Genomic DNA, 24,272 nt, shown 5'->3' with positions numbered 1-24,272 from the left:
CCATTTGGTTTTGATCCACCTTAAATAACTATGATAAATCTAAATTTTTGCTGTTTTTTTGGACGGAAGCCCCAAGCACATGCAAGAGTTCACTTTAAAAAAAAACCCTTTAGGTTTTTGTATTTAAGATATTCTATTGTTCCTTTTTATAAATACGAATTAAAATATTACTAAAGTTCATGGCAATAATTTTCTTCAGAAATGATGAAGATCTATCTCTTCCACAAGGCAATGGGAAATGCTGCTCTGTAAATGCAGATAGGTCCTTTGCATGCAGTTTTCATTGGCAATTTGCTAGATATTTAATAAGCTCCCTAGGCAGCCAAGAGAAGCTTGCCATCCCTCCCTCCCCCCAAATACCCCAATTTCTGCTATTGGTATTTTAGCTTGTTCTGTTTTCTTCCTAGTTGCATCCTTGGGGAACTGTTTACAAAGAAACCTATTTTTCAAGCTAATCTTGAGTTGTCCCAGCTTGAATTAATCAGGTAAAGCATTCTGTGAATGATAGAAAGGAGATTGGGCACAGAAAGTAGTTTGTATATTCTGCCTTGGCTGTGATATTTTCTAGAATTGCAAGCAATTATATTAGGTCCATATTAGATCTATGAACAATATGAACCAGCTGTTGTTCATGTTAGAAATGTACTTAGATGCCAGAAAAATGCTTTTCTTGAGTTTTTTGAACTTACGTAATTGTATCTTATATTGTAAGTCTCTATTTCCAGCCTGGTAATCCACTCATCAGGAGACAGGAACCCAGAATTCTGTATGTGCAGCTTATTCCTATCTATAATTTTGAATTCTGGTTCTAATGGTGCTGTTAGATGACTAGAAGCCAGCATTTAGGCTCCCTTTAAATACCATACAAAGTTGGGAAAGAGGCCAGGACAGAAAAGAATTGCCATGTGGCTTATTTAACTGGTCACATAACATCTGCTGTTTCTTGGAAACAAAGTGTTTACAGTTTCATCCGCTGCAAAGTCTTCTCTGGAACATCATTCTTCGCTCAAGTAACTTAATCCTTGTTAGGAATCTTTCTAAAATCTGAAATCCATTGCCTTGGCCCAGAGTTGCCTTATTGGCGAGATGGGCAGTATTTGAGTTAAATAAAGAAATACATTTTTATTATTCATCTACAAGTGTCTTCTTTAACTAATCTTAATCATGGCTCGCCCCACCTGTGCTGGCAGAGGGGGCATACTGTAGATCCCATCAGCCAAGGAATTTCAGCTGGCGGTATCCAGGAGAAGAGCCGCCTCTGCTGTGGTTCCTGCCCTCTGGATGTTTCAAAAGACCCTCAAGACCTGACCCTGCCAGATGGCTTGGGAACCCTATGGGGGAGCTTCCTATTGGAGGTGGTTCACTAGTTAAAACTCAATTCCCCCCTCCCCCAGTGTTTGGCTCCCTTCTTTGCCATCTTGTCTCATTAATTTTATTTGTTAAATCTTTTTTATTTGCTGTGTTTTTATAATGGATGATTTTACTGTTTTTTCAATTTTTTTTATGTTGTAAGCCACCCAGAGTTGTTGGATATTAGAGGGGTGGCAAATAAATGTATTGAATCAATCATCTGTATATTGTCAGGATGTTCAATTTGCTGTTGTATATGAATGGGTGTTTTAAAAAGGCACTTCATGTTTCTTCTGCATTTAGAGATGACTAATGGAAATTTCACTCTTGCTGTTCAAATTATATTTCATTTTATTTTTCCTGATGCCCTTTTTACTTCAGTTTTAAAGTCTAGGCCAATAGCTAATTATGAATCCTTCGAGTTATTTAAAATATCTCAAAGAAAGTCCTATACAATCACCCATCTTTTCTCCATATTGCATGCTATTAAGCGATAAATAACCACAGAACTGAGTGACTTTAATTCAAGTATTATCTTTATTGAGAGATTCAAAACTGTGTTTACATTTCCTTGCAGCCGTCTTTGTGGGAGTCCGTGTCCAGCTGCATGGCCAGATGTCATCAAACTCCCCTACTTCAACACCATGAAACCTAAGAAACAATATCGTAGGCGCCTGCGGGAGGAGTTTTCTTTGTAAGTTTGTGTACTGTTCTTTCGGAGAGAGTACAGCATTGTATGCAGTATGTCCTAATGTTTAATATAATACTACAAAGCACAATATCTAGTTTTTTTATTTCCCTATGCTGTCTCTGTGAATATGAGATCATGTAATGGTACACAGGCTTCCTTAAAAAGCTTGCTTGGGATCTTCCCTTTCAAAAAACAGGTTAAGACTTTTGGGAAGTAACTTTTTTTTAAAAAAAAAATTATTCTGCTTTTATAATAGATTTAATCTAATCTTTATAAATAACTCAAAGTGGCAAACATACTTAATATTCCTCCTTTTTTATATCACCTCAACAATCCTGTGAAGTGAGTTGGTCTGATAAAAGAGTGACTAGCCTAAAGTCACCCAACCAGCCTTCACGCCTAAGGCAGGATTAGAACTCACAGTCTCCTGGTTTCTAGACCAATTTTTGAGGATGGAAAAGAGAGAAGGGTGAAATTGTTGGCAGCTATATCTCATGCTTGCTTATTGCAGTTGCAATAATTTTATTTGGTCCAATGTGTATTGTTAATTGTATTGGACTAGAGATACCTGTGATCTTCCAGTAAAACATTAATGGGCCTAAAATCACAGATTTTTGGTGGATTCTAGATGAGAATTAAGAGAGGAAATGGGGACTTTCATCTGTTTCAACCCTTAATTGTGTTCAGTAGTGTCCAATAAGTGTCTTGAATAAAGGGGGAGGAGTGATTGCTTCTGTCCAGCATAAGGAAAAAAAATACAAATAGTTTTTTTTCCCATAATTGAGAACATTTTCCACTCAAAGTGTCCATTCTTAGGCAACTCATGGTTGGGAAAATATAAAAGATTAACTTAAAATATGCTACAAGGTCTCATTTCAAGGATTGGGACTCCTGATACTTCGTGATTAGTACTGATTTGTTGATAAATAATTGGTGCTGATATTACTGTTTATTCATCTCAGTTGTGTCTTGAGTTGAAAGGAGAGGGCATGTGGATTTGAGTAAATATAAATTTTGCTGCCAAATTCCCAAATCCTATTCCCTTTTATCACCACATAAATTATACATTCATTTGAATTACTATGTATGCCATAGTCACGTACATCTGATTGAAGTGAATGGAGGCATAATCATTTAGTTAGTCAGCAAAGAGCATTAAATCCATGTCCTGAGGCAGTAGGCTTTAAGCAGGAAAGAAATGAGCAAATCCATACATGTGGCCTCAATTTTCAGTGATTTAATCCCAATTCTGCTGATACCAGTTAAAGATCGTCCCATCTCTTTTTCTAGAGCTGGTGTATTGAATTGATTTTTAAAAGAACATACAAAGATGACTAATACAAAATCAAATTTGTCCATGTAATCCAGAAACATCTGCTTTGACTAATAGCAGTTCTTCGGGCAAACACTTTACAGTTGATAATGATAAACACTTGGGTTTGAAGCACAAATTACCAGAATCATGCACTCTCAAGTATCAAATTGCAGTATAGGTAGTTCATTTAACGACCATTCAAAGTTACAATGGCACTGAAAAAAGTGACTTATGACCATTTTTCACACTTATAACCATTGCAGCATCTCCATGGTCATGTGATCAAAATTCAGACGCTTGGCAACATATTTATGATATTTGCAATGTTCTGAGGTCATGTGATCCCTTTTGCAACCTTCTGAAAAAATCAGTGGGGAAGCCAGATTTACTTAACAACTTTTAACAGCTGCAGTGATTCACATAACAATTGTGGCAAGAAAGTTTGTAAAATGGGACAAAACTTACTTAACTACCATTTAAATTTTTTAATCTTAAATTAATTTAAATATTTTAATGTTGATTTTATATGTTTATATATTGATTACATTGTAGACTACTTAGGTCCACTCCCTAGGAAAGATGAGTGGTTGAGAAATAAATAAATAGCAGTGCTGATTATTGTGGCAACTCTGGGCTCCCCTCCCCATATTCTTTTTATCTTCTAGCATTCCTTCTGCTGCCCTTGACTTGTTAGACCATATGCTAACCCTGGACCCTAATAAACGATGTACAGCAGAGCAAGCCTTGCAGAGTGATTTCCTAAAGGATGTTGATATCAGCAAGATGGATCCTCCAGAGTAAGTATCCTACTAAAGAAAAAAAAAAAACCTTCCCTTGGTTTATAAGCTAGTTCAAATTTGGAGGATGGCTTAGAGCAGGGGTGTCAAACTGCCGGCCCGTGGGCCGGTTGCATCATATGGAGGCCGCTCCCACCCCAGCTCCAGCAATGCAAAAAAAGTCATGATACGTTGTGACACGTCACGTGATGCGGCAACTTTGACACCTGTGGCTTAGAATTACCTACCTTGTATTTCATTCCTGATGTCTGCTTTTTCTTTGTACATATAAAGATGCTGCTGGCCATTTCCTTTATTCCCATGATATGTATGCGCACAGCCACCTCTAACCCTTTTTTGGTCAAGGTCCCTATGCAATCTGTTGGAGCTATAGGTAGATGAGACAAGGATATAATGATTTAATCAAAGAAAAAAATAGACATATCTAGATTCAAGCTACATTTTTCTGCAATTCCAAATTTTATTTATTGAAATGGTCCTTGATATATATACCTTAAACTTTAAAAAAGTAGTGCAATTCTTGTGGCTTCTATATATCTTTAAAGTCTTTTCTGAAGCTTAACACAAAGTTTATTCCTCCTCATTCACTCACCCCAAATGATCTTCCTTTTGACTTATATAGGAGTTGCTAACAGATGAGAAAAAAGAGGAGTTTTGTGTTGGATTATTGGGGTAAACATCACCTAAGATGAGAGAAATACCAATAATCTAATATTAGAATTTTTATTTTGATTGTTTGCCCTTGCCATTATTGTCTCTAATGTTTTTGTATTATCTTTCTAGTCTCCCTCATTGGCAGGATTGTCATGAACTCTGGAGTAAGAAACGCCGGCGGCAACGGCAAAGTGGGATTGTGGTGGAGGAGCCCCCTTTGGCAAAGGTTTCCCGGAAGGACACAGCCTCTGTAATAAGCACTGAAGCCATCAAGAATCATAGCAGCCCAATACCCTCCCAGCCTGCTCAGATCAAAACACAACCTGGTGCTGGAGACTCATTTGGTTAGTGCAAAACCTAGGAAAATCCTTCAAGCTTTAATGAATTGGCAGGATTTTTTGCACCCTTAAATAGTTGGCAATTCAAAACCATAACTAATAATTTTGAAAAGGGTTATACATCATAGCATGGGAAAAAGGTAATCCTATTGCAAATGTTAAATGTATCACATCTTCAGTTAATTTGTTCTGAAATAGTTGTCAAGGAAATTATAAGAAACCCAGATAAAAACTGGTATAATAATCTTTTATTATTATAACTTCAAGTTACTGATATACAGTATTATTATAATGTTAAATTAAAACAGGCGGTTATGATTAAATTATTGGATTTGGGTGGGAAGGAAATTGATTAATTTCAGCTTAGCAGTCTTTGATGGAAATAACTTTACCATTTTACATGTTGATAAATTTCCATTCACATGTATATAATAAATGATATAATGATATAATATATATATATAATGCATCATGTGTTAACTTCAATCAGTAGAATGTGTTTTTCAGACAGGGTTTACTTGTGCCAGTTCAGGACTCTCCTTTAATATGTTTTTATTAAACATTTCTAATAACTGTCTTTTGGGGGTGTGGTGCTCAGTGGTTAAAGACGCTGAGCTTGTCAACTGGAAAGCTGATAGCCCGAGTTCAAGACAAGAGTGCTGTGCAATGGGGTGAGTTCCCTTACTTGCCCTAGTTCCTGTTTACCTAGCAGTTTTGAAAGCATGCAAATGCAAGTAGACAAATAGGTACCACTTCAATGGGAAGGTAACTGTTCCCTGTGCCTTGGTGTATGGTCACACTGGCCAAATGACCATGGAAATGTCTTTGGGCAGTGCTGGATCCCTCGGCCAAGAAACAGAGATGAGCACTGCCCCTTAGAATCAGACACGACTGGATAGGGGAAACCTTCACTTTTTATCTTTATCTTATTACACATTTCAGATAAATACATAAGCGAAGGAAAAAACCAAAAGGGATAAAAAAGTAAGCAAGGGATTTACAAATGCCATAAAGATGATAATTTTCTAGAATATAATTGTGAATAATTGAATACACTATATCATTTTAAAAGCTTGAACATCACTCTTAGACTCTAAGCAAAACATACATATCTAGAAACATAATCAATGCAATATAAATCATAAAATGAAATTTGTGAATCACAGTAAACTCAGTCCATATTATTAGAAGTCTACTCCTATGAAATTATAATATAGACTTTGCAGTCCCTACTGATCATTCACTATATTTTATTAATAAAATTATGCAGAGGAATTTAAATTTTGCATGTGATAGAATCTATGTATTGAATTATAATTGAAGAATAGTCTCCAGTTTAAATGAAATTCTGTGTCAGATTTACTTTTGAGATACACAATTATTTTAGTCATTGAGGCACATTCCTACAATGAATAACCAACCGTTCAAGGACTGTTGAAGTATCCAGTCGTAGTGTCTTCTTCTGTTCTTTACTCAGTGTTTCACTGACTTCCAAGATTTATTTACTATATCTGTTCACTCAAGAACCTGGTCGCAAATCACACCAAAAACAATCCTGGAGACTGTTATAAATATATATCATATAAATCACTAAAATGCTGTTTTTTGCTCTCAGTTTAGAAGATCTTCCCAAAAGACTAATGTGTTAATAGTTCCTGAAGAGTTTCAGTAAAATTAATAGGTTCATTTTTCTGTCTTTCCTGACATCTATTGTCCACCACGCTAAACTGAGCAGAGTATTCTGGAAGCTGAAGACAGATGGGGCAAATGCATCAAGGAGCTGAGGTTGCAAATCCAATAGGCAGTAGTGCAAATTAACAGATGTATAAAACTATGTAGCCATACACAACAAGGCTGAAACTTGTGCCTTGCAGTTCTACAGTCTAAACTGATTCTCCAAATTAGTGAATTATCACTTTTCCTGAACTTCAGTTTTTATAATCTCCAGCCAATAACATGAAGGCTGAGTTCCAGATGATTAGAAAATACCAGACTGAAAGATGTTTCCATAGATTCAGCTCCAAAAGCAGGCATACAATATATCCTGGTATGTCAGGTGAGAAGCTGGGCTTATATGATAGTTCTCCCTCAAGCATTTTGAATGAGTCTCCCACCAGTATTTTGAATTACTCTGGTTGACATTTCTGTTTGCCCCTCTGTACGCACCCAATGTCCTTGGATTGCTATGTCATTTCTGTTCTTACATTAAATAATTTTTAAATTATTTCTTGAAGGAGAGGAGGAGAATAACACTAAATGTGTCTGTAAGCAAGAGGTAGAGTAACATATAGACAATTTCCTACTCTATTTTTCCTAAGGTCTTTTTGCTTCTTTTTCTGTTTCCCGATGCCTTGCCTCCTGTTTGCAGCAGGTCTTGGTGACATCACACAGCAGCTGAATCAGAGTGAGCTGGCTGTCTTACTGAACTTGTTGCAGAGCCAGACAGACCTAAGTATTCCACAGATGGCCCAGCTACTCAACATTCATTCAAACCCTGAGATGCAGCAACAGCTAGAGGCCCTTAACCAGTCTATCAATGCACTCAATGAAGCCACCACCACTCAGCAACTGCAGGATTCCCAGAAAGTGCCTGAAGAGGAAAGTGCTGTTGAGGAACCACCCCCACCAATCCGTCCCTCTGAGGAACAACCCACTCCTGAAGCAGTAGGCACTCAGGGAGACATGCAAAGCGTTCTGGCAGTTTTGCTGAGCCAACTAATTAAAACCCAAGAGCCTGCAACAAATACAGAGCAGAATAGCAGTGAGAAGAACAGCGATCTACGGGGGCCACGGAAAACCCCCACTTTGCCTCAGGAGGAAACTGCAGGTAAATAATTGTGACACCCCCTTGCTCCTAGGACTTAAGGGGGAAAATTATATGGGTCTTTCATGTGGTAAATAAAAAACACTTTGAATATTCTTTAACCAAGCCTGGTAGTCGTCTCTGAGTGTGTGTGGAATCTGGCGACAGTTTTGGGTTCCTGAAAATACTCGTCATAAGACCTTGAGCAGATTGTGCACTCTTGGCCCCAGCTCCTCTCATGAAAGAATTTTCAGAATGTAAGGCTGGGAAGTCTTGGAATGTACCTTGTTAAATTGGGAAGTGATTGCTCAGATATCCTCTCATGTCATTTTTTATGCACATGGAAACTAGCATGGTACTGAGAAGGCTAAATCATAGTCCTCCTCATTACTGTTCTAGCCTTGTGCTTAGAAACCCTACATTTAATCTTTAGAATATTACAAGACTAAAACCTATAGTTAATGTTACTCTAATTAAATCTTTAAGCCCTTTATGAAGGCAAACTTAAAATAGTTGCTGATCTGTGCTGAGGAAAGGAGTTCAAAAGAAGTCTGTTCTACATATGAGAGGACACAGATTCTCCCACTGAGGCTGGCCCCATCATCTCACCCTTCTTATGAAACAAATTACCACAGTCTAAACTGAAGTAGAAATGCCAGATCCTTATTCTGAACTAGGCTAATATTGGTGGAGAGGGCCTATTCTTATCAGCTGCACTGGTTTGGGATATCTAAGATAACTATGGGGAGAATCCCTACATTTTGTCAAAATGGAAATGAGCAGCATATTGCTTGGTCTCTTATACAATAGGATCATTATATGTTTCTTTTGGATATTCCATATGGGTTTGATTATGGGAAGGGTTATTGTATATTCTATATGGAATTTTTTTTTGTTTATATGATATTCTTCATAGTGAAAATAATCTTTTCATTTGTTTAAAGGAGTATATTTAGCTATTTTATTTTCAGACTTAGTATTTGAAAATGCGTGGGCCATGACTGCTGAAATTTAAGAAGATGAAGGAGGGATTCAGCACCATTTTTTCGGGGGGCAGCTTCAGTACCCTGCCTAGATCTTTGTAACTGACTATGACAATCAGATGTATAATAAACAGTAAAAACAGAAATGATTATCTTGTACACGGGTCCCAGAATTTAGATAACCTTGATGCAGAAATTTGTTTTGCTTTGGTTTACCTCTTTAAAAAAAGTTTTAAAGCATATACAGCTATTTCATACTATTACCCTGACTGACAGTGGCTCTCAAAGATCTCAGAACGAGAATTTTTGAGTCCTGCAGTATGGAATCCTTTTTATGTCTGATAATCTGGAAGTTATTTTATTGAAAGAATGTTCTCTTCCTCTAAATTTGTTCACTTCCTTTATATCTGTGTCTGAAATGTTTAATGTTTTTCACATGTACTTATGAGATGGTGTTTAAAAGAAGTAACCATTCCACAGCCTGTCCTCACATTCTCCCACCAGAGAAGAGACCCCCTGAACCTCCTGGACCACCACCGCTGCCACCACCCAATCTGGCTGAAGAGAACAACTCTAATGCAGCTCAGGAGTTGAACCCGGCTATGACAGCCGCTCTCCTCCAACTTTTATCCCAGCAAGAGGCAGGGTTGCTGAGCCACCCAAAGCAGGAACCCCAAGTTGGGAAGCCCTCCTCGGAATACACCAAGTCAGAAACTTCATCCAGGACTTACTGCACTGATGGGCCCGAGGGCTGCAACTTTGATGTTGATGAAAGAAATTCCATCCAGACTTTAACAGAGACATCGTCCCCAACTGCGGGGAAAAGTAGGACCTTCCTGGGTTCCACAAGTCACATCAGGGAGTCCAGCAGTTACCAGAGCACAGGATCAGTTCAGTTCCCTGGGGACCAGGACCTCCGTTTCACCCAAGTCCCCTTAGCGATACACTCTGCTGTTGGGCAGTCCTTCATCAAAACTGAGGGGAGTAACAATACACTGGTACACTCAGAGGCCAAAGTTCATAACTACAATGAGGTGGGAGTAACAAATTCGAGTGACACAGGAACAAGCCACACGTGGGGAAACCCAGTCCAGTCCACTGCATACGGGAAAGCTTTTCGAGGGCAGAATAGAGCACCTCCAAGAGGAGGAAGAGGGGTACCTTATTAAAATGACTGAAGAGGTGGCATGAGGGGGGCAATGTTTACTTTCTTATTCTCTTGACCTTAGAGCAACTAGTTTGATGGGCAAACCAATGACCACCTATTATAGAAATGGTTAATACTTTCCCCCCTTTTGCTCACCAGGCTGCTCTTTTCCCTCAGGGCTTTAGAATGAAAGTTCTTTAGCCTTTTTGTGACATCATTCCATCCCCCAGAATCTACTGATTTGGGTTTGATGTGATGAGTTTTGCTACATTGGCATGGGGGGGGGGGAGGGAAGAGGGAAAAGAAGGAAAGATTTCTTAAGCAAAAGAATAAATTGGAAACATGAATTGAATGTGCTTGTATGACTTGAGCTATTATTTTTGACAGCCCACTGAAGATCTGATGAGATGAATCAGTGTCTTGGTCTATCTTTGTTGCAGAATGAAGTCTTAGAATGAGCTGTACTATTTCAGATAGCAGGTGGAGAAATCCATACGTGGAGTAAGAGACAGAAATTTTCCCTCGCAGGTAGAAAATTCAGCATATTATTGAAAGAGATCTTAGCTCAACACCCCTTTGGCTGTATTAATTTTCTTTCTAAAGCCAAGACTGCACCTTTCTGGGAAGAAGAATATTTGAAAAGTGCAGTTGAGCACCATCAATCATTCAGCCAGCTCATTCTATGGCTCATGTTGATCTAATCTCAGTATTGCAAAGTCCGTACATGTTTTGTTTTTCCCTTGCCTTCTTGATTTTCAAGATTTGTCAGATGGTGCCTAACATGCCTTTTATACTAAATTAGAAAAAAAAATTAGTTTGTTATGTAAGTCTTGGGATATTTTTTTCTCTTCTTAGTTATTGTTTCTTTATGTGAAAAGGCAGGATGCTACATTCTTCCAAGGGTAAGCTGTTCCCTGGTTTACTGTGAAAAGCCCTGTGCTGTTATTACTCACTTCCAAACCTTAGCTGAATTAAGTTTCTGTAGTGAGTCCACTGAGTTGTGGATGGAATTATTATTTTTTTATTTTCTCTCTTAAGAATGGCAAGTGTCTTTTTGTTGAAGTTCATACAGCCTGAGTAAATGGCTAAAATAAAATAAAAACCAAAAACTTTGTAATTCTTAAATTCTTGGGGTGGAGGGTATTTAATACTAAAATGAAGGAAACCTGAATAGGTTTATTTTTTTCTCAGTCTTTAAAAGATAAGCGTTGCTATTTCTTGTATAATAAAACACTGTTTTCAGTGTTTGAGAAGACTTTTTGGAACATTCCTCAGTAAAACGAGGGTACTTACTTATTTTTAATTGTTCTATTTTTATTTTTTGCTTTAGTAGTTTCACTCATACTGATTAATTTTCTCTTTCAATTTTTTTTTATCCCTCTCCCCCATAGATCTTTGTGAAAAAATGCACTGGAGACTGTATAATGCTCCAAGATTTCAAAATGCAGAATTATGGAGAGACATAATTTCTTAGAAACATAGCTCCACTTCCTCCCACTTCCAGTTCTTTTAAATGAGAGTTTTCAAAGAGAGAAACATCCTAGAAATTGAAAGGCACAGTTGCCATTGATCATTCATAAATAAAACTGCTTTCATATTATGGAGAAGAAAATCTGCAGAGTTCGAGGAAGCACACTGCTGCTGAATACACCTTAAACATGATGAGGAGTGATATAATTAGAAATTGATATAAAGGGATGAGGGGGAATCATTAAGTATAGTAATGTGCCACCTTATATTAGAAAAATACTGTTTTCTTTGTTCTGCAAAGTAGAAAGTTTTGCAAAATACCAAGTGTAAATTTTGTGTGTACTTTTCAATTGAACCTTCAGTTCATAATTAATGTGCAAAAAAGTATTATATGTGCAGAATATGGTAAATAAAAGGGAGGGTTTTCTCTCTCTCTCTCTCTCTCCCTCCTTTATTATGCATTTTTCTTGATGTTTTTTATGTTAGCGAGCTTAAGCTGTCCTGGTATCCCAATTATGCCTTTGCTCCATCCTTCCATATTCTTTCTATCCTTTCTTTTGTCTAAAGACAGAGTTATCATTTGGCCATATGGCCATTCATTTTCTCTTGTATTCACCTGAAAGAATTTGAGCATCACATATTCAATCACCTGCTTCAATGTTTTTCCCTATCATTGGACATGAAAGGCAGATTAGGGACAGATTGTCATGGAGAAAATCTATGCGGTGATTTAGAATTGATATCAGTTTGAAGGCATGTAATCAAACTCTACAAACCAGAATTACACAGCATTTTGGATTCCAAAGAAAGTAGGTGGTTCAGAAAAATAACTTTTTTTTCCTGAAATTTTGCAGTTGCTCTCTAGAACTAGATCCTGGGAAAAATGTATTTGGTTTAAGGACTGCTGCCATGTATGCACACTTATGCATCTCAAAGCACTTTTTAAAAATCTTTGAATTAAAAGCATTGCACGACTATCGTAGATAATTAACTTGAAGTGAAGAATTCATTGTTTCAAATTGATTCGAAGGATATTTTTCCTTCTCTTCTAGAAGAGAGTCTTTTCCCTCTTTTTTAATCCTTTGTCCTATGCAGAACAGGCTTACCAGTACCTAGTTTGGTACATTGAATGACATAAGAAATTGCTTTGAAATTTAGTACAGTTAAGGGTACACGGGGAGGGAGTTGAGAAAATGTTCACTCTAGTTCTGGAATTCTCCACAACTATCTTACCAGTTTTTATATACAAGTTTGCCTTATTTTTTTTTTTAAAAAAAATACATGGTTGCCTTGTTCAGATTTAAAATCTTCCATCATTCAACCATATTAAGATGTCTGAATTAGTGCTATTCAACAGAAGTGTAAATTGAGTTCACCTAGGACCAGTTACTTTATTCTGCATCCCACCTTCTCCTTTCTGTAGGATGGCATCCTGATCTTGATTACCATGGTTTCTTTTAAGGAGTGCTCTCTGTGTTCTTAAGGAATCATAATATCCAATTAACTCAGGTAAAAATGCAGGCATTTTTTTTTCTGAAGTGCTAAGAAGATGCAAATATTATGTAGGCCAACTTTGGAAAAAAAGGGGGTCAGTATTAAATATTTGATTAGCATAAATCCCTAATTTCAGATGTTTCCTGTTACAAGTAGTCCTTGACTTATGACTACAATAGAGCCAAAATGTCTGTTGATAAGTGAAACAGTTAAGTGAATTTTGCCTCATTTTATCACCTTTCTTGCCACAGTTGTTAAGTGAATTTTTGCAGTTAAGTTAGTAATATGGTTGTTAAATGAATCTGGCTTCCCCATTGACTTTGCTTGTCAGAAGGTCGCAAAAGATGATCACATGATCTCAGAACATTTCAACCATCATAAATACATGCTAATTGCCAAGTGTCTGAATTTTGATCACATGACCATGAGAACGGTTGTAATTTTGAAAAATGGTCATAAGTCATTTTTTTCAGTGCTGTTGTAACTTTGAATGGTCATTAAATGAACTTATAACTTGAGGGCTACCTTACTTGCTTGCAAGTAATTACTTGCATATATGAAGGAGCCATCACATACTAAGTACCTTAGTTCTTTGGATGTAATACTTTTTTAAAAAGTTGGAAAGCTGACACATATGTACCTTTTGACAATATGGCAGAATACCTCTAGTAAAATAGTAAATTATGTTTATCAAAGCTGGAATTTTCTTGTCTATTACAACTTCAGAACTACAGTATTCCTGTAACAGAACATTAGCTTTTCTTGAGAAATACATTAGCAATAGCACTTTCAGGGATCATCGCAAAACTCATTACTTACAATACAACACTTCTACAAAACACTTCCCCCTCCCCCCCCAAAATCTAGCGATTCATGCTAATATTAGTCTGGTAGGTTTAAGACCGTATCTATTTTTTTGGTGTTGGAAAAATGCATTGAAAATCAGTTGCTGTCTGCAACTTCCAGTGTACAAAGATGAGAGTACTTCTATCTGTAATCTGGCAAATTCATTCCAAGTTCAGATAGTGACATTAGGGCAAGTCTTCCCTGAAGGTCAGTTTGTTTATTGATTTTTTCCTAAGCAATATGTAGATACAGGCAAGCAAATGCAAGACACAGACATGGATAATATCAAGTGTGAACAACATTTGAGATCTTAAAAATATATTGTGTTCATCTGAGAAAGAATTGCTCAAAGACGTAAAATGAGAGGAAAACAAAAATGAAATATCAGCGCTAACTGGTATTGGTCTGTGCCTCTGTCCTGTGAATTGTTCATTACTCTATTTGTAAATCTTTATGATCCATCATTTACCTGTGACTGCTATTATTGCAGTGCAAGAAATACATATATAACTTGAATGCAAAGTGAGAAATTGCAAGCTACATCGATTCTATTTGATCCTATTTAAATAGTTCAGTGGGAGTTGATTAATTTTGCCTGTACAGTTTCAATATTATAAAGCATCTCTGCAACTCATGCACGAGAGCTGTTTGTGTGCTGTATATTCATAAAAAATAATTTCTGCACCAAAAAAGATAAATCCAGATTAGTCTAAACCATATGGTTGAAACAGTGTTGGTGTATTTTACTTTTCATCAGTTTCAATTGTATGGTTTCTATTTTGCTAGTCATAAGAGAAGAGCAAAGAGCAGGGCATTAATTCCTCTTGCTAATTAATGAAAATGTTCAAAAACTCTTGCCTCTTTTGAAATGTTGTCAACCTATGGCCATCTCTCATATATTTAAACTCATTATTTTAAAAAATCATTAAATGAAGTAAGGACTTGCTTTGAATTTTAGTACAATTAAGGATATACTGGAAGGGAGTTGAGAATGTTCACTCTAGTTCTGGAATTCTCAACTATCTTATCAGTTTTTATATACATGGTTGCCTTGTTTTTTTTAATACATGGTTGCCTTGTTTATTTTTAACATTTTCCATCATTGAACCATATTAAGATGTTTGAATTAGTGCTCTTCAAATGACATGTAAATTAAGTTTATCTAGGACCATTACTTTATTCTGCACCCCATCATCTCCTTTTTGTAGGATGACGTTCTGCTCTTGATTACCATGGTTTCTTTTAAGGAGTGCTTTCTGTGTTCTTAAGGAATCACAATATCCAATTAACTTGGGTGAAAATGCAGGCACTTTTTTAAAAAGAAAATTACTAAGTGTTAAGAGGTTGAAGAAGATATAAACATGTAGTCCAACTTAAATATTTGGCCATTTCATATTTAAAGTCTTAATTTTAAAAATCATGAAAAGAGGAGAAGGATACGGGTAGGTGGGTGGGCAGACTTACATAGAGCAGTTTTGTGAGCATTCACTTTAAAATATCTTGCCTATACAAATGCAGGATGCTTTTATTTGTTTAGAATTCATAAATTCCATCAGTTTTGTCAGTTTCCAATTTATAGAGGTAGTCCTTGGCTTATGATCAAAATAGAGGCCAAGTTTCCTTAGCTAAGCAAGACAGTTGTTAAGTGAATTTTGTCCCATTATATGACCTTTCTTGCCATAACTGTTAAGTGAATCACTGCAACTGTTATTAAATTAATTTGCTTTCCCATTGACTTTGCTTGTTAGAAGATCACAAAAAGTGATCACATATTCCTGGGACATTGCAACTATCATAAATACATGCAGATTGCCAACCATCTGAATTTTGATCACATGGCCATGGGGATACTGCAATAGTTGAAAGTGTGAAAAATGGACAAAAGTCACTTTTTCAGTGCCACTGTAACTTCAAGCTGTCATTAAATGAATGGTTGTAACTTGAAGACTATCTGTACAGCACAATCATGTATATGTTTGTGCAGAAACTACATTGAACTTAATAGAATTCCAGCCTTTGATCTGCAGGTTTGTGAATACTTTCTTGCAATTAGCATTTTAGTAGCAGTTAATACACTGCAAACTAATTCACAATATTCAATTGTCTCCACTGAAATATGGAGAATACAGAATATTCACAAAATTGAAATGCAGGTTAATTAAGCTAGCTATTTGAATATGGGGTATTTCTTTTTATGGTTGCATATATTCAAATAGCTGGATTAGGAATCTGCTTTTTTTAATTATGAAAAACAGTTTCAAGAAGCCTCAAAATCTGCATTTATGATTTTAATTCCAGGGAAAGCTTTTCTTATATCCCTTCACATCTTACCGCTCTACAATGATATTCAATTGCTGGTAGAGCAGCATTCTGCTTCAGTATTGGGTCACTGTGCCTATCCTATTAGTATATATTTCATAAGTAAATTTAATTCAAATTAATTCAAAGCTATATGCTGTATGTTTGGTATGATGAACATTTCTGAATAGGCTTCCTTTAAACAATATGCACCACGTGCTCATGTGCACACGCATTTATTTACATGGATATCTCTATGTAGATATACAAACATACAAATATAAATAGTAGAATGTCATTTATCCTTTAGTATTTATGTAGAATTATTTTTATAGGAAATTGGCAATATAGGGAGTCATGTATTTGTAATAGAAGAGAATATATATAGCTCAGGGTTGAACTGTGGAGTCCTTGGTGCTCTCTGAGTTTAGTTGTTTGCTTGCAAACATTTCTTTACCCAACTAGATAACATCAGTGCACATTCTCAAAGCATTGGTGATACTACTTATCAGGCAATGAAACATCTGCAAGCAAATAACCAAACTCAAAGAGCATCAAGGTTTCCACAGTAATGAAGTCAACACTTCAACATTCCATGGGCTTAGCTGACATCAACGAATTATTGTCATTTATAGATTTGAAGTGCAAAACTAATAGCTGTAATGAAACTATAGAGCACACTAACAATATGAGCCATCAGATAACAAAAGATTAACCAGTGTTCCTCTTTTTAAGTATGAATTACAACATTAATTACACATAAATCTCCTATTTGGTAAAACATCTATCCAACTCCCTTTAAGAAGATTGCTTTCGTGTTTCTTGTCTTCCCTGCAAAGATGTATGTGATAGTTTCTTCTCACAGAACTAGAATACTAGAATTTCTCCATGATATAAACATGGGTGAGCTCTTTGGTGGTAATGATAAAGAGAGTGGTATGCGTATTTGTGTTTTTACTATGAAGTCATTTTTCTTGCACTGTTATAGTGACAATACACATAAATTCAATTTTCAATCAAATGTAGAGGGAAAAATTCACATTTCCATATAGAACAGGCCCCAATTTTAAAACAACAAACAGTCTCAACTCCACAATCTATTATATGTGGATGAAAAAACATATTTGATCAGTTTACATCTTGACAGCTACATCTAAAGCACATTGCTCAAAATTGGGAGCATAAGTCCATAATTTCCAACTAGATCAGTCAGTGGGGTTGTTAATTGTTACAAGAGATGTAACCCATCATATCTGAAGGGCACCATGCTAGGCAATGTGACCTCAAATCCAAAGAGCAATCCTCCCCATCACTCAAGTCAACTGGTGCATATCCAGTAATTCATATATGAGGATAAGCACAAACTCTTAAAGACACATGAACAAATAAGACATAATTTGTTCAACAGAAATTGCTTCTAGGTTTAAAGAGTTTTGTAGAGAAGACAATAGGCACAATTCTGTTAACAGTCCTAATAGACCTAACCTCACAAATATGCTGATTATGCCTCCAGAATGAAATTTGCCTATACAACCACATGTTATATCTGTTTCAATTATTGGACTGGTTCATACATATATGCATTGCTTGAGAGTTGTATACTTAGTGCTGCCAGTACATGAAGACTAACTTCACTAACCAGTATGAAAGTGTTATTTCACAGCTTAGACTTGTGTCAACTTATATTTGCATATCTAAATTAAGCAAGCCTGGACCCTTCCAGTGTCAAGTTCCATGTATGATTCAGGCCAACCTATGGCAACTTAAGTTTTCTATAGATATAGAATTTACAGGGATTTAGTTCAGAATGTTTTGCCATTAGAATTCAAACACTTGTTGCTGATGTTTGTCTGCAAACTATGATGTATAAATTTGAATGTTTCTAGAAATTTTAAAACAGTTCTGATTTATACAGATTTATGTTTCTGATTTTTTTAATAGTACAAGACAATGACATTAGTTCAGTAATAGACTCTGCAGTCATTAAGGTTTGCTTATATTATTTTTGTGCTCACATTTGGCTAACAAATGTCCAGCTGACTGGGAGGGGGAGCCTTGGAGCAAGGAGTAGAGCATGCTAGTATAGACAAAAAAATATGACCTGGCTTTTCTTGAGCCAAATATAAAAATATTAATATGGTCCTTGGTTTTGACCCCTTACTCTGAGATTTCCCTTAGAGACCAGGGAAGGAGGCTCAGATCTTGAAATTTCTGACCAGACCCTGAAGGCTGAAAGAACACAGCTTGTGGAAGGCCTCCAAGTGAGTTTTTGGTGAACTTTGCCTGAAATTGGAACTAGGATGAACAAATATCTGGATGGGTGGGAGGGTGGCTGGCTCCTAAATCATGCTTTTAATCATTATGCCACATGAGTTCTCTTGATTGCATGTATCTGAATTAAGCTGCTTTAATAACAACAACAAAAAATATTTTTCCCAACTACAGGTTAAATTCTGGATATTGGTTAAAAGATGTCTACTTCAGCCCAGGAAACAGCCCAGGAAGCACGCTCTTCAGGGAGAGGAGAAACAAAGTGTGTAAGTAATTGCATTATATAAACCTTATCCCCGGTATATTACTTTTCAATATTACCTACAGTGATTAGTGCATTAGCTCCACATCAATAAGATTTTATTTTTCTGCCTTGCCACACTTTCTGGATTATTGATGGCATTCTGCTATAGCAATGTCCTGTAGCTGAGGGAATAATTCTAGATCAAGCTGTTGAGGCAAGCTATGCAGTGTGCAGGGAAGTTGTCAATTATGTTTAATCATAACTTCAGAACAGTGACAGTGGCAGGGCAAAGTTTTACAGAAGTCAATATATATTATTAAAAAATATTTTATAGCATATATAGTATCTACATGGGCAGAAAATAAATCTATATATAGATTCTGCCATTTTTTAAAAAAATAATGCTTTTTTTGCATCAGCCACATATTGAACAAAATAAGAATGCATCCCAGTATTTTTCTGCAATTCCATGATATCCCTCCTAAATTAACATATTTTGAACCAGATTGTTCTCTGAAGCTAGTTAAGGGTCATGACTAAGAAATGGAGCTATTAACAAGATTCCTTGCAGAGATTTTGTTTCTGCCATAAACTTGTTGATTGTTGACAATCATCTTTCTTATTATCTCATCTATAGTAAAACAAAACACCTTTGTCAAGTCATAATTTTTATTTTTTTAATTATTTCAGTTGTGCCTCTGTCAGGGACTCCCAGTATACAATATACAATTGCAATATCCATCACCAATGCAGATGAAACATCCACAATAAAAATGAAGTAATTTAATGACATAAAACATGATCATACATATAATATTGTACTCACTGCCCACAAACAAACAACTCTCCCCACAGTAATATAGTTTCCCTGATTTTGGCTCTGTGAATTGAACCATTATGGTTTCATAACACATGTATCAGGATCTTATAATTTGTTTAGCAACCTAACTTTAAAACAACCATGTGTTCATAGATTAGATAAATCCCATCAGTGATTTTAGGAAGATATAGTATTGGTTGCAGCAAAACAAACGTTTTGTGAAAGGAAGAGCAAGAGTACCTCAGCACTGCCCCTGCATTTGGCCAACCCGATGGGACAGAAATGCTGTGTTCCATGTCCCAGTCTAAAGCATATTCAAAGCATATTGAAGTCCAGTGTGAAGAATGTGTTTAGTCAGATTGATGTCATACAAAGATGTCATGCATTCCAGACATTTCTCAGTTGGCTTCAGTGTTTCCATTGGAACTGAATAGGTCTGCCTGATAGAAGAGGGAGTTTTGGAAGAGTAGTGCTTAGTGTTGGAGCCATTTCTGCATTCAGCAGAGAAGAGAAGTGATAAGTTATTTGATTTCTGCATGTTTTGAACTGCAATCCTCAGAAACCCGTATCATGTTGGCTGGTCCATGTTTGAACAATTCCATGTTGGTTAGTAGAGCTAAAGAGATGAAATTAAAGCAGGAATTTAGAGCTTCAGGACTTCTCTCAGTCCCGTACACTAATTGGAATGTCCTTCCTTCCTTCCTTCCTTCCTTCCTTCCTTCCTTCCTTCCTTCCTTCCTTCCTTCCTTCCTTCCTTCCTTCCTTCCTTCCTTCCCTCCCTCCCTCCCTCCCTCCCTCCCTCCCTCCCTGTTTTATAAGTTATTTATTGGACTTTTAAAAGAAAATACCTGAATAAGTACAAAAAACAAGATGAAAGAATATACAAATAAATAAACCAAAGATTTTAAAATGTCGTCAAGGTTATTATAACTTTCAATTATCCTATTGATTACTTGTAAATAATTACATATGTTTTAAATATTATATCTCATTAAAAATTAGCAATCATTATTAAACTTTAGCTACAAGATAAAATCAAGAACCACAATCAGCACAATATAAATCATAGAATGGATTATATATTGTAATAAATTCAATCTATATTACTAAAACTTTATTTTGATTTAGGTATCTCATAAAACTGAACTATAGATATTATGCATGTCCAATCTTTCATATTGTGCCAGTTTATGTATTAAATTATAATCTAAGAATGGTTTCCAGTTTGAGTTGAAATCTCTGTCAAATTTGCTTTTAAGGTGTGAATATATTCTAGAATATATTCTATATTCTAGATATTAAAACTTATTTCCACAATTTTGCCATTTTGGAAAGGATCAGGTTACCTTTCAGTACAAAGCACATAGTAATATAGTATCCTTGTAGCAGTTATCAGACATAAAGACAATTCAGTATGCTTTATGAAAATGTATTTAGTTTGATAAAGTTTGGTATAAATATAATAAATTGAAAGGAATTCAGTTTTTAAATTTTGTTTCATTCTGCTATGAGTTGTTTTCCAGAATTGTTAAGCTTTTTGGTGTTGTTGTCATCAATTATGAATCATTGCTCATTTCAATTCTAGCAACTTTTAAAATAATGAATTGTTCCTTTTAGTAATCAAACTGGGTGATTTTTAATGTGTGCCATTGTGCCAACAGTAAAAAATGACAATAAAGGTTCGTCTGTCTGTCTGTCTGTCTGTCTGTCTATCTATCTATCTATCTATCTATCTATCTATCTATCTATCTATCTATCTATCTATCTAATCTACAATAACTCACTTTATATCAATTCTGTCTGAATAAATTTTTCAAATAAGTTAACATTCTTCTTCCATTGAAATTCCAATTGTTGCATCTCTATTGCTGCAGCCATTTTAACATAGTCTTTTTTTCAGTTTCAAGTTTTTTATTAATTTTACAATATTACATTTACATATTTGAAAAGTAGCGTGGCGGCTGAGCACAGTAATTCCATTACATTTGAATATCATCAGTACAAATCTCAAATTATTACAACAAACTAATTCCCTCTCTTTCCCCCATGATATCTACTGTCATGTTCAAACCAATACAGTTCTTACTCTATTAATCAAACAAAAATACCTTTCTAATATTCATCAATAATCTTCAGTCTATACATATCTTAATTAATTTGACATTCCACCTTTTAGACAATAACCTAGTAAGTTTTTCTTAACTTTAATTTGCCATTGATATTTAAGTTTAACGTTTAATCTTTATCATTTCCAGGTTTTAAATGATCCCAATTTCTAAGTCTCCTATTTCACATTTGGAGCTAATAATTTTCTTTTCTTTTCTTCCTTTCACTTCCTTCGTTTCTTCATTTCCAGAAAGAGAAAAAAAATTGAAAATAAACCACCAACATTTATACCACAAACCCATATAAAAATTTAATTATTAATACTTATACTTTTAAGTTTTATTAACCTTTGTCTCAACTCATAACAATATCTTAAATTCAAATCTTAATTATTTGTAGACGTTCAGATTACATTTAATATTTAATTTTTCCAAATTTTAATTAAACACAATTCCTTTATCCCAATTGCTCATACATTCTAATATTTAAAATACACACCTTATGTATAACTTCTATCCTCTATCTTACCCATCTAATGACAATATAATATTCTTATTTTAACATATTTCTAGATTTTATATGACCAAAATTTTCTTTATCTCAAATCGTTACAATGTCTTATGTTCAGAATACATATTCTATCTAGATATATTCTATTTTAGATCTCATATATAGATCAGAACCCCAATCTTTTTCAATCTTATTCTAGCTTTTTTCCTCTGCCAGGTCATTTTTCGTATTTTTGCCTTTAAATCATCAAAAAAATCTCCTTGTATTGTTATGGCTATTGTTTGATGTTGATAAGAACGTCCAGTTGATGTTTTCTTAAGAGGACTTGATTTAGCCGGTAATCTCTTTATTTTTCCAGTTTTATGCAGTTGTCCCGAGTATTTATCTTCTCTTTCATCTGTTTTTCTTGTTTATCTTCAAATTCCTTCTGGTTTATAAGAAACGCCCTTTCCTTGTTCTCTATTATCAGTTCCTTTTTTGTGTTTTCTATGTCTGTATTTGTTGAGTATCTAAGTCTTCTGTCATAACATTTGGTTGTTTCACTTTCTCTATAGAATTCTGTATAGATAATTATTTGATTGAAGTCATAGTTTGAGTTTGTATATCCAGAGCTTGCATACGTAGAGTTTGGATCATCCCTTTTAACATACAAAGAATTTGTTCCTGTACTTCCTCTGCAGAAGAAATCCTTTCCTGTTCTCCTTCCAGTGTAATATATTAAACTCAAGAGAAAGAAACTGACAGTCAGAAAGTCCGCCAAATAGGGAGCTAAGCTGAATTTTGCAGATGATGTTTCAAGGTTATTTTTTTTTTATCTTGTCTATTTTCAAAGCTGTCAACAAGTCTCTTAGAGAATAGCAGGTTACGTCTTAAAGTTAGTTGGATCTTTTTAGGTTTTTTTTTTCACTCTAATTTAAGGGGGGAAAACCCCAAATCTTCAATAGTAATTAGAATAAAAATCAAGGAAGAAATATATATAGAGAGAGCAGAAAGTTGCAAATCTTATAATCCACCAATTTTAGGAAATAGGATTCCAATTAAGATCTCAGTATTTTTCCAACGTTTTAAAGTCCCAAGTGGTTGATAGCTGCTGTTTCTGGAGGGAGGGCTAGAATCCCCCTTCCCTCACCACAGGGGAAAAAAGTAATTTAACAACTTATGCAAGTAATTAAGTAGTTAGGATGTAAGAGAGGCAAACCTCACCCAGTCCTGTCCATGCTGCTTTGAAGTTGCCAGATGGTAGTGTGACTTCGGCTGTTTGCAGCCTAGGGACGAGCCATATTTCTATGGCCGGTCCTTTCATTCGCCAGTTTGGAGGGATCGCCTGGTCTGAAGGAAGAGTTGCTGCTCTCCCGGGATCCAGCAAAAGCCCCTCCTTGCTGGTCGCCTCTTCGGGGTGACTTTCAGCCCTTTTCAGGGGGCCCCAGCGATGCGAAACTGAACGGGGGGGGGGGGAGAGCAAGTCTCCCAGCCGTCCATGGCAGCTGTGTAACGAACCAGAAGTCCATTTAAACATAGTCTTTGACTTGTTCAGATCCTCAATCATACTGCATGAGAACTTAGATTTTTTCACTACAGATTTTTCAAATTCAGTCAACTTTTTCAGTATTCCCCTTTGTTTTTACATTTTTTTAACATTATGCTATCTATTTGAAAGTACTAATATGGATAGGGTAAACTAGGCCATTGTGAACTACAAGTTTTGGATGATTTTAATTATTAAATCTTGCAATTTGAACAAATTATTAGCTCTCTGATAAACATTTTTTGGGACCTTTGTCTTTATACAATTTCTATGTAATAATGATAGAAATGGGTTCTGTTTTTTTTTATCCCAACACATCACTTATTATTGCATGCTTTCTTATATTTTTTTTCTGTTTATGTCTAGCAGAGATATTCATGCAAACATTTGAAAATCCTGTCTCCTCTATATATGTAACTGAATCATCAAGAGAGACAGTTCTCGCTTAACCTGCTAATACTGTAATACAATTTAAAGTTTGGAGCCATTAATCCACCTCATTCTTTTGAGTCCTACAGACTTTTGAATTTAATTTATTTGACCATATGTAGCTCAGTACATATCTCTGCCAATCATTTAATTTCTCATTATCAATATGTACTAGAACTAT

General features: G+C 35.5%; 1 protein-coding gene across 15 annotated transcripts in view; it reads left to right on the top strand.

Annotated features, from left to right (window-relative positions):
- Positions 1-24,272, top strand: part of CDK12 (cyclin dependent kinase 12) — an 87,155-nt gene that overhangs the window by 21,918 nt on the left and 40,965 nt on the right. For 6 of the 15 annotated variants that reach the window (XM_039358985.1, XM_039358986.1, XM_039358990.1 and 3 more), the window contains exons 9-15: positions 408-485; positions 1,928-2,044; positions 4,022-4,153; positions 4,937-5,151; positions 7,514-7,972; positions 18,365-18,447; positions 18,632-18,723. In XM_039358985.1, the coding sequence (XP_039214919.1) occupies positions 408-485; positions 1,928-2,044; positions 4,022-4,153; positions 4,937-5,151; positions 7,514-7,972; positions 18,365-18,447; positions 18,632-18,723 (1,176 nt within the window). Of the gene's footprint in view, positions 1-407; positions 486-1,927; positions 2,045-4,021; positions 4,154-4,936; positions 5,152-7,513; positions 8,071-9,411; positions 13,099-18,364; positions 18,448-18,631; positions 18,724-24,272 lie in introns of those variants that run through there. The other 9 variants (XM_039358980.1, XM_039358979.1, XM_039358993.1 and 6 more) reach the window with 9 other exon arrangements.

This window comes from Crotalus tigris, unplaced genomic scaffold, assembly GCF_016545835.1.
Source record: "Crotalus tigris isolate CLP2741 ecotype Arizona unplaced genomic scaffold, ASM1654583v1 scf7180000019068.10715455, whole genome shotgun sequence".
Classification (NCBI taxonomy): Eukaryota; Metazoa; Chordata; class Lepidosauria; order Squamata; family Viperidae; genus Crotalus; species Crotalus tigris.
The sequence above is the reverse complement of the archived record's forward strand: the minus strand, read 5'-3'. Positions and strand labels throughout refer to the sequence as shown.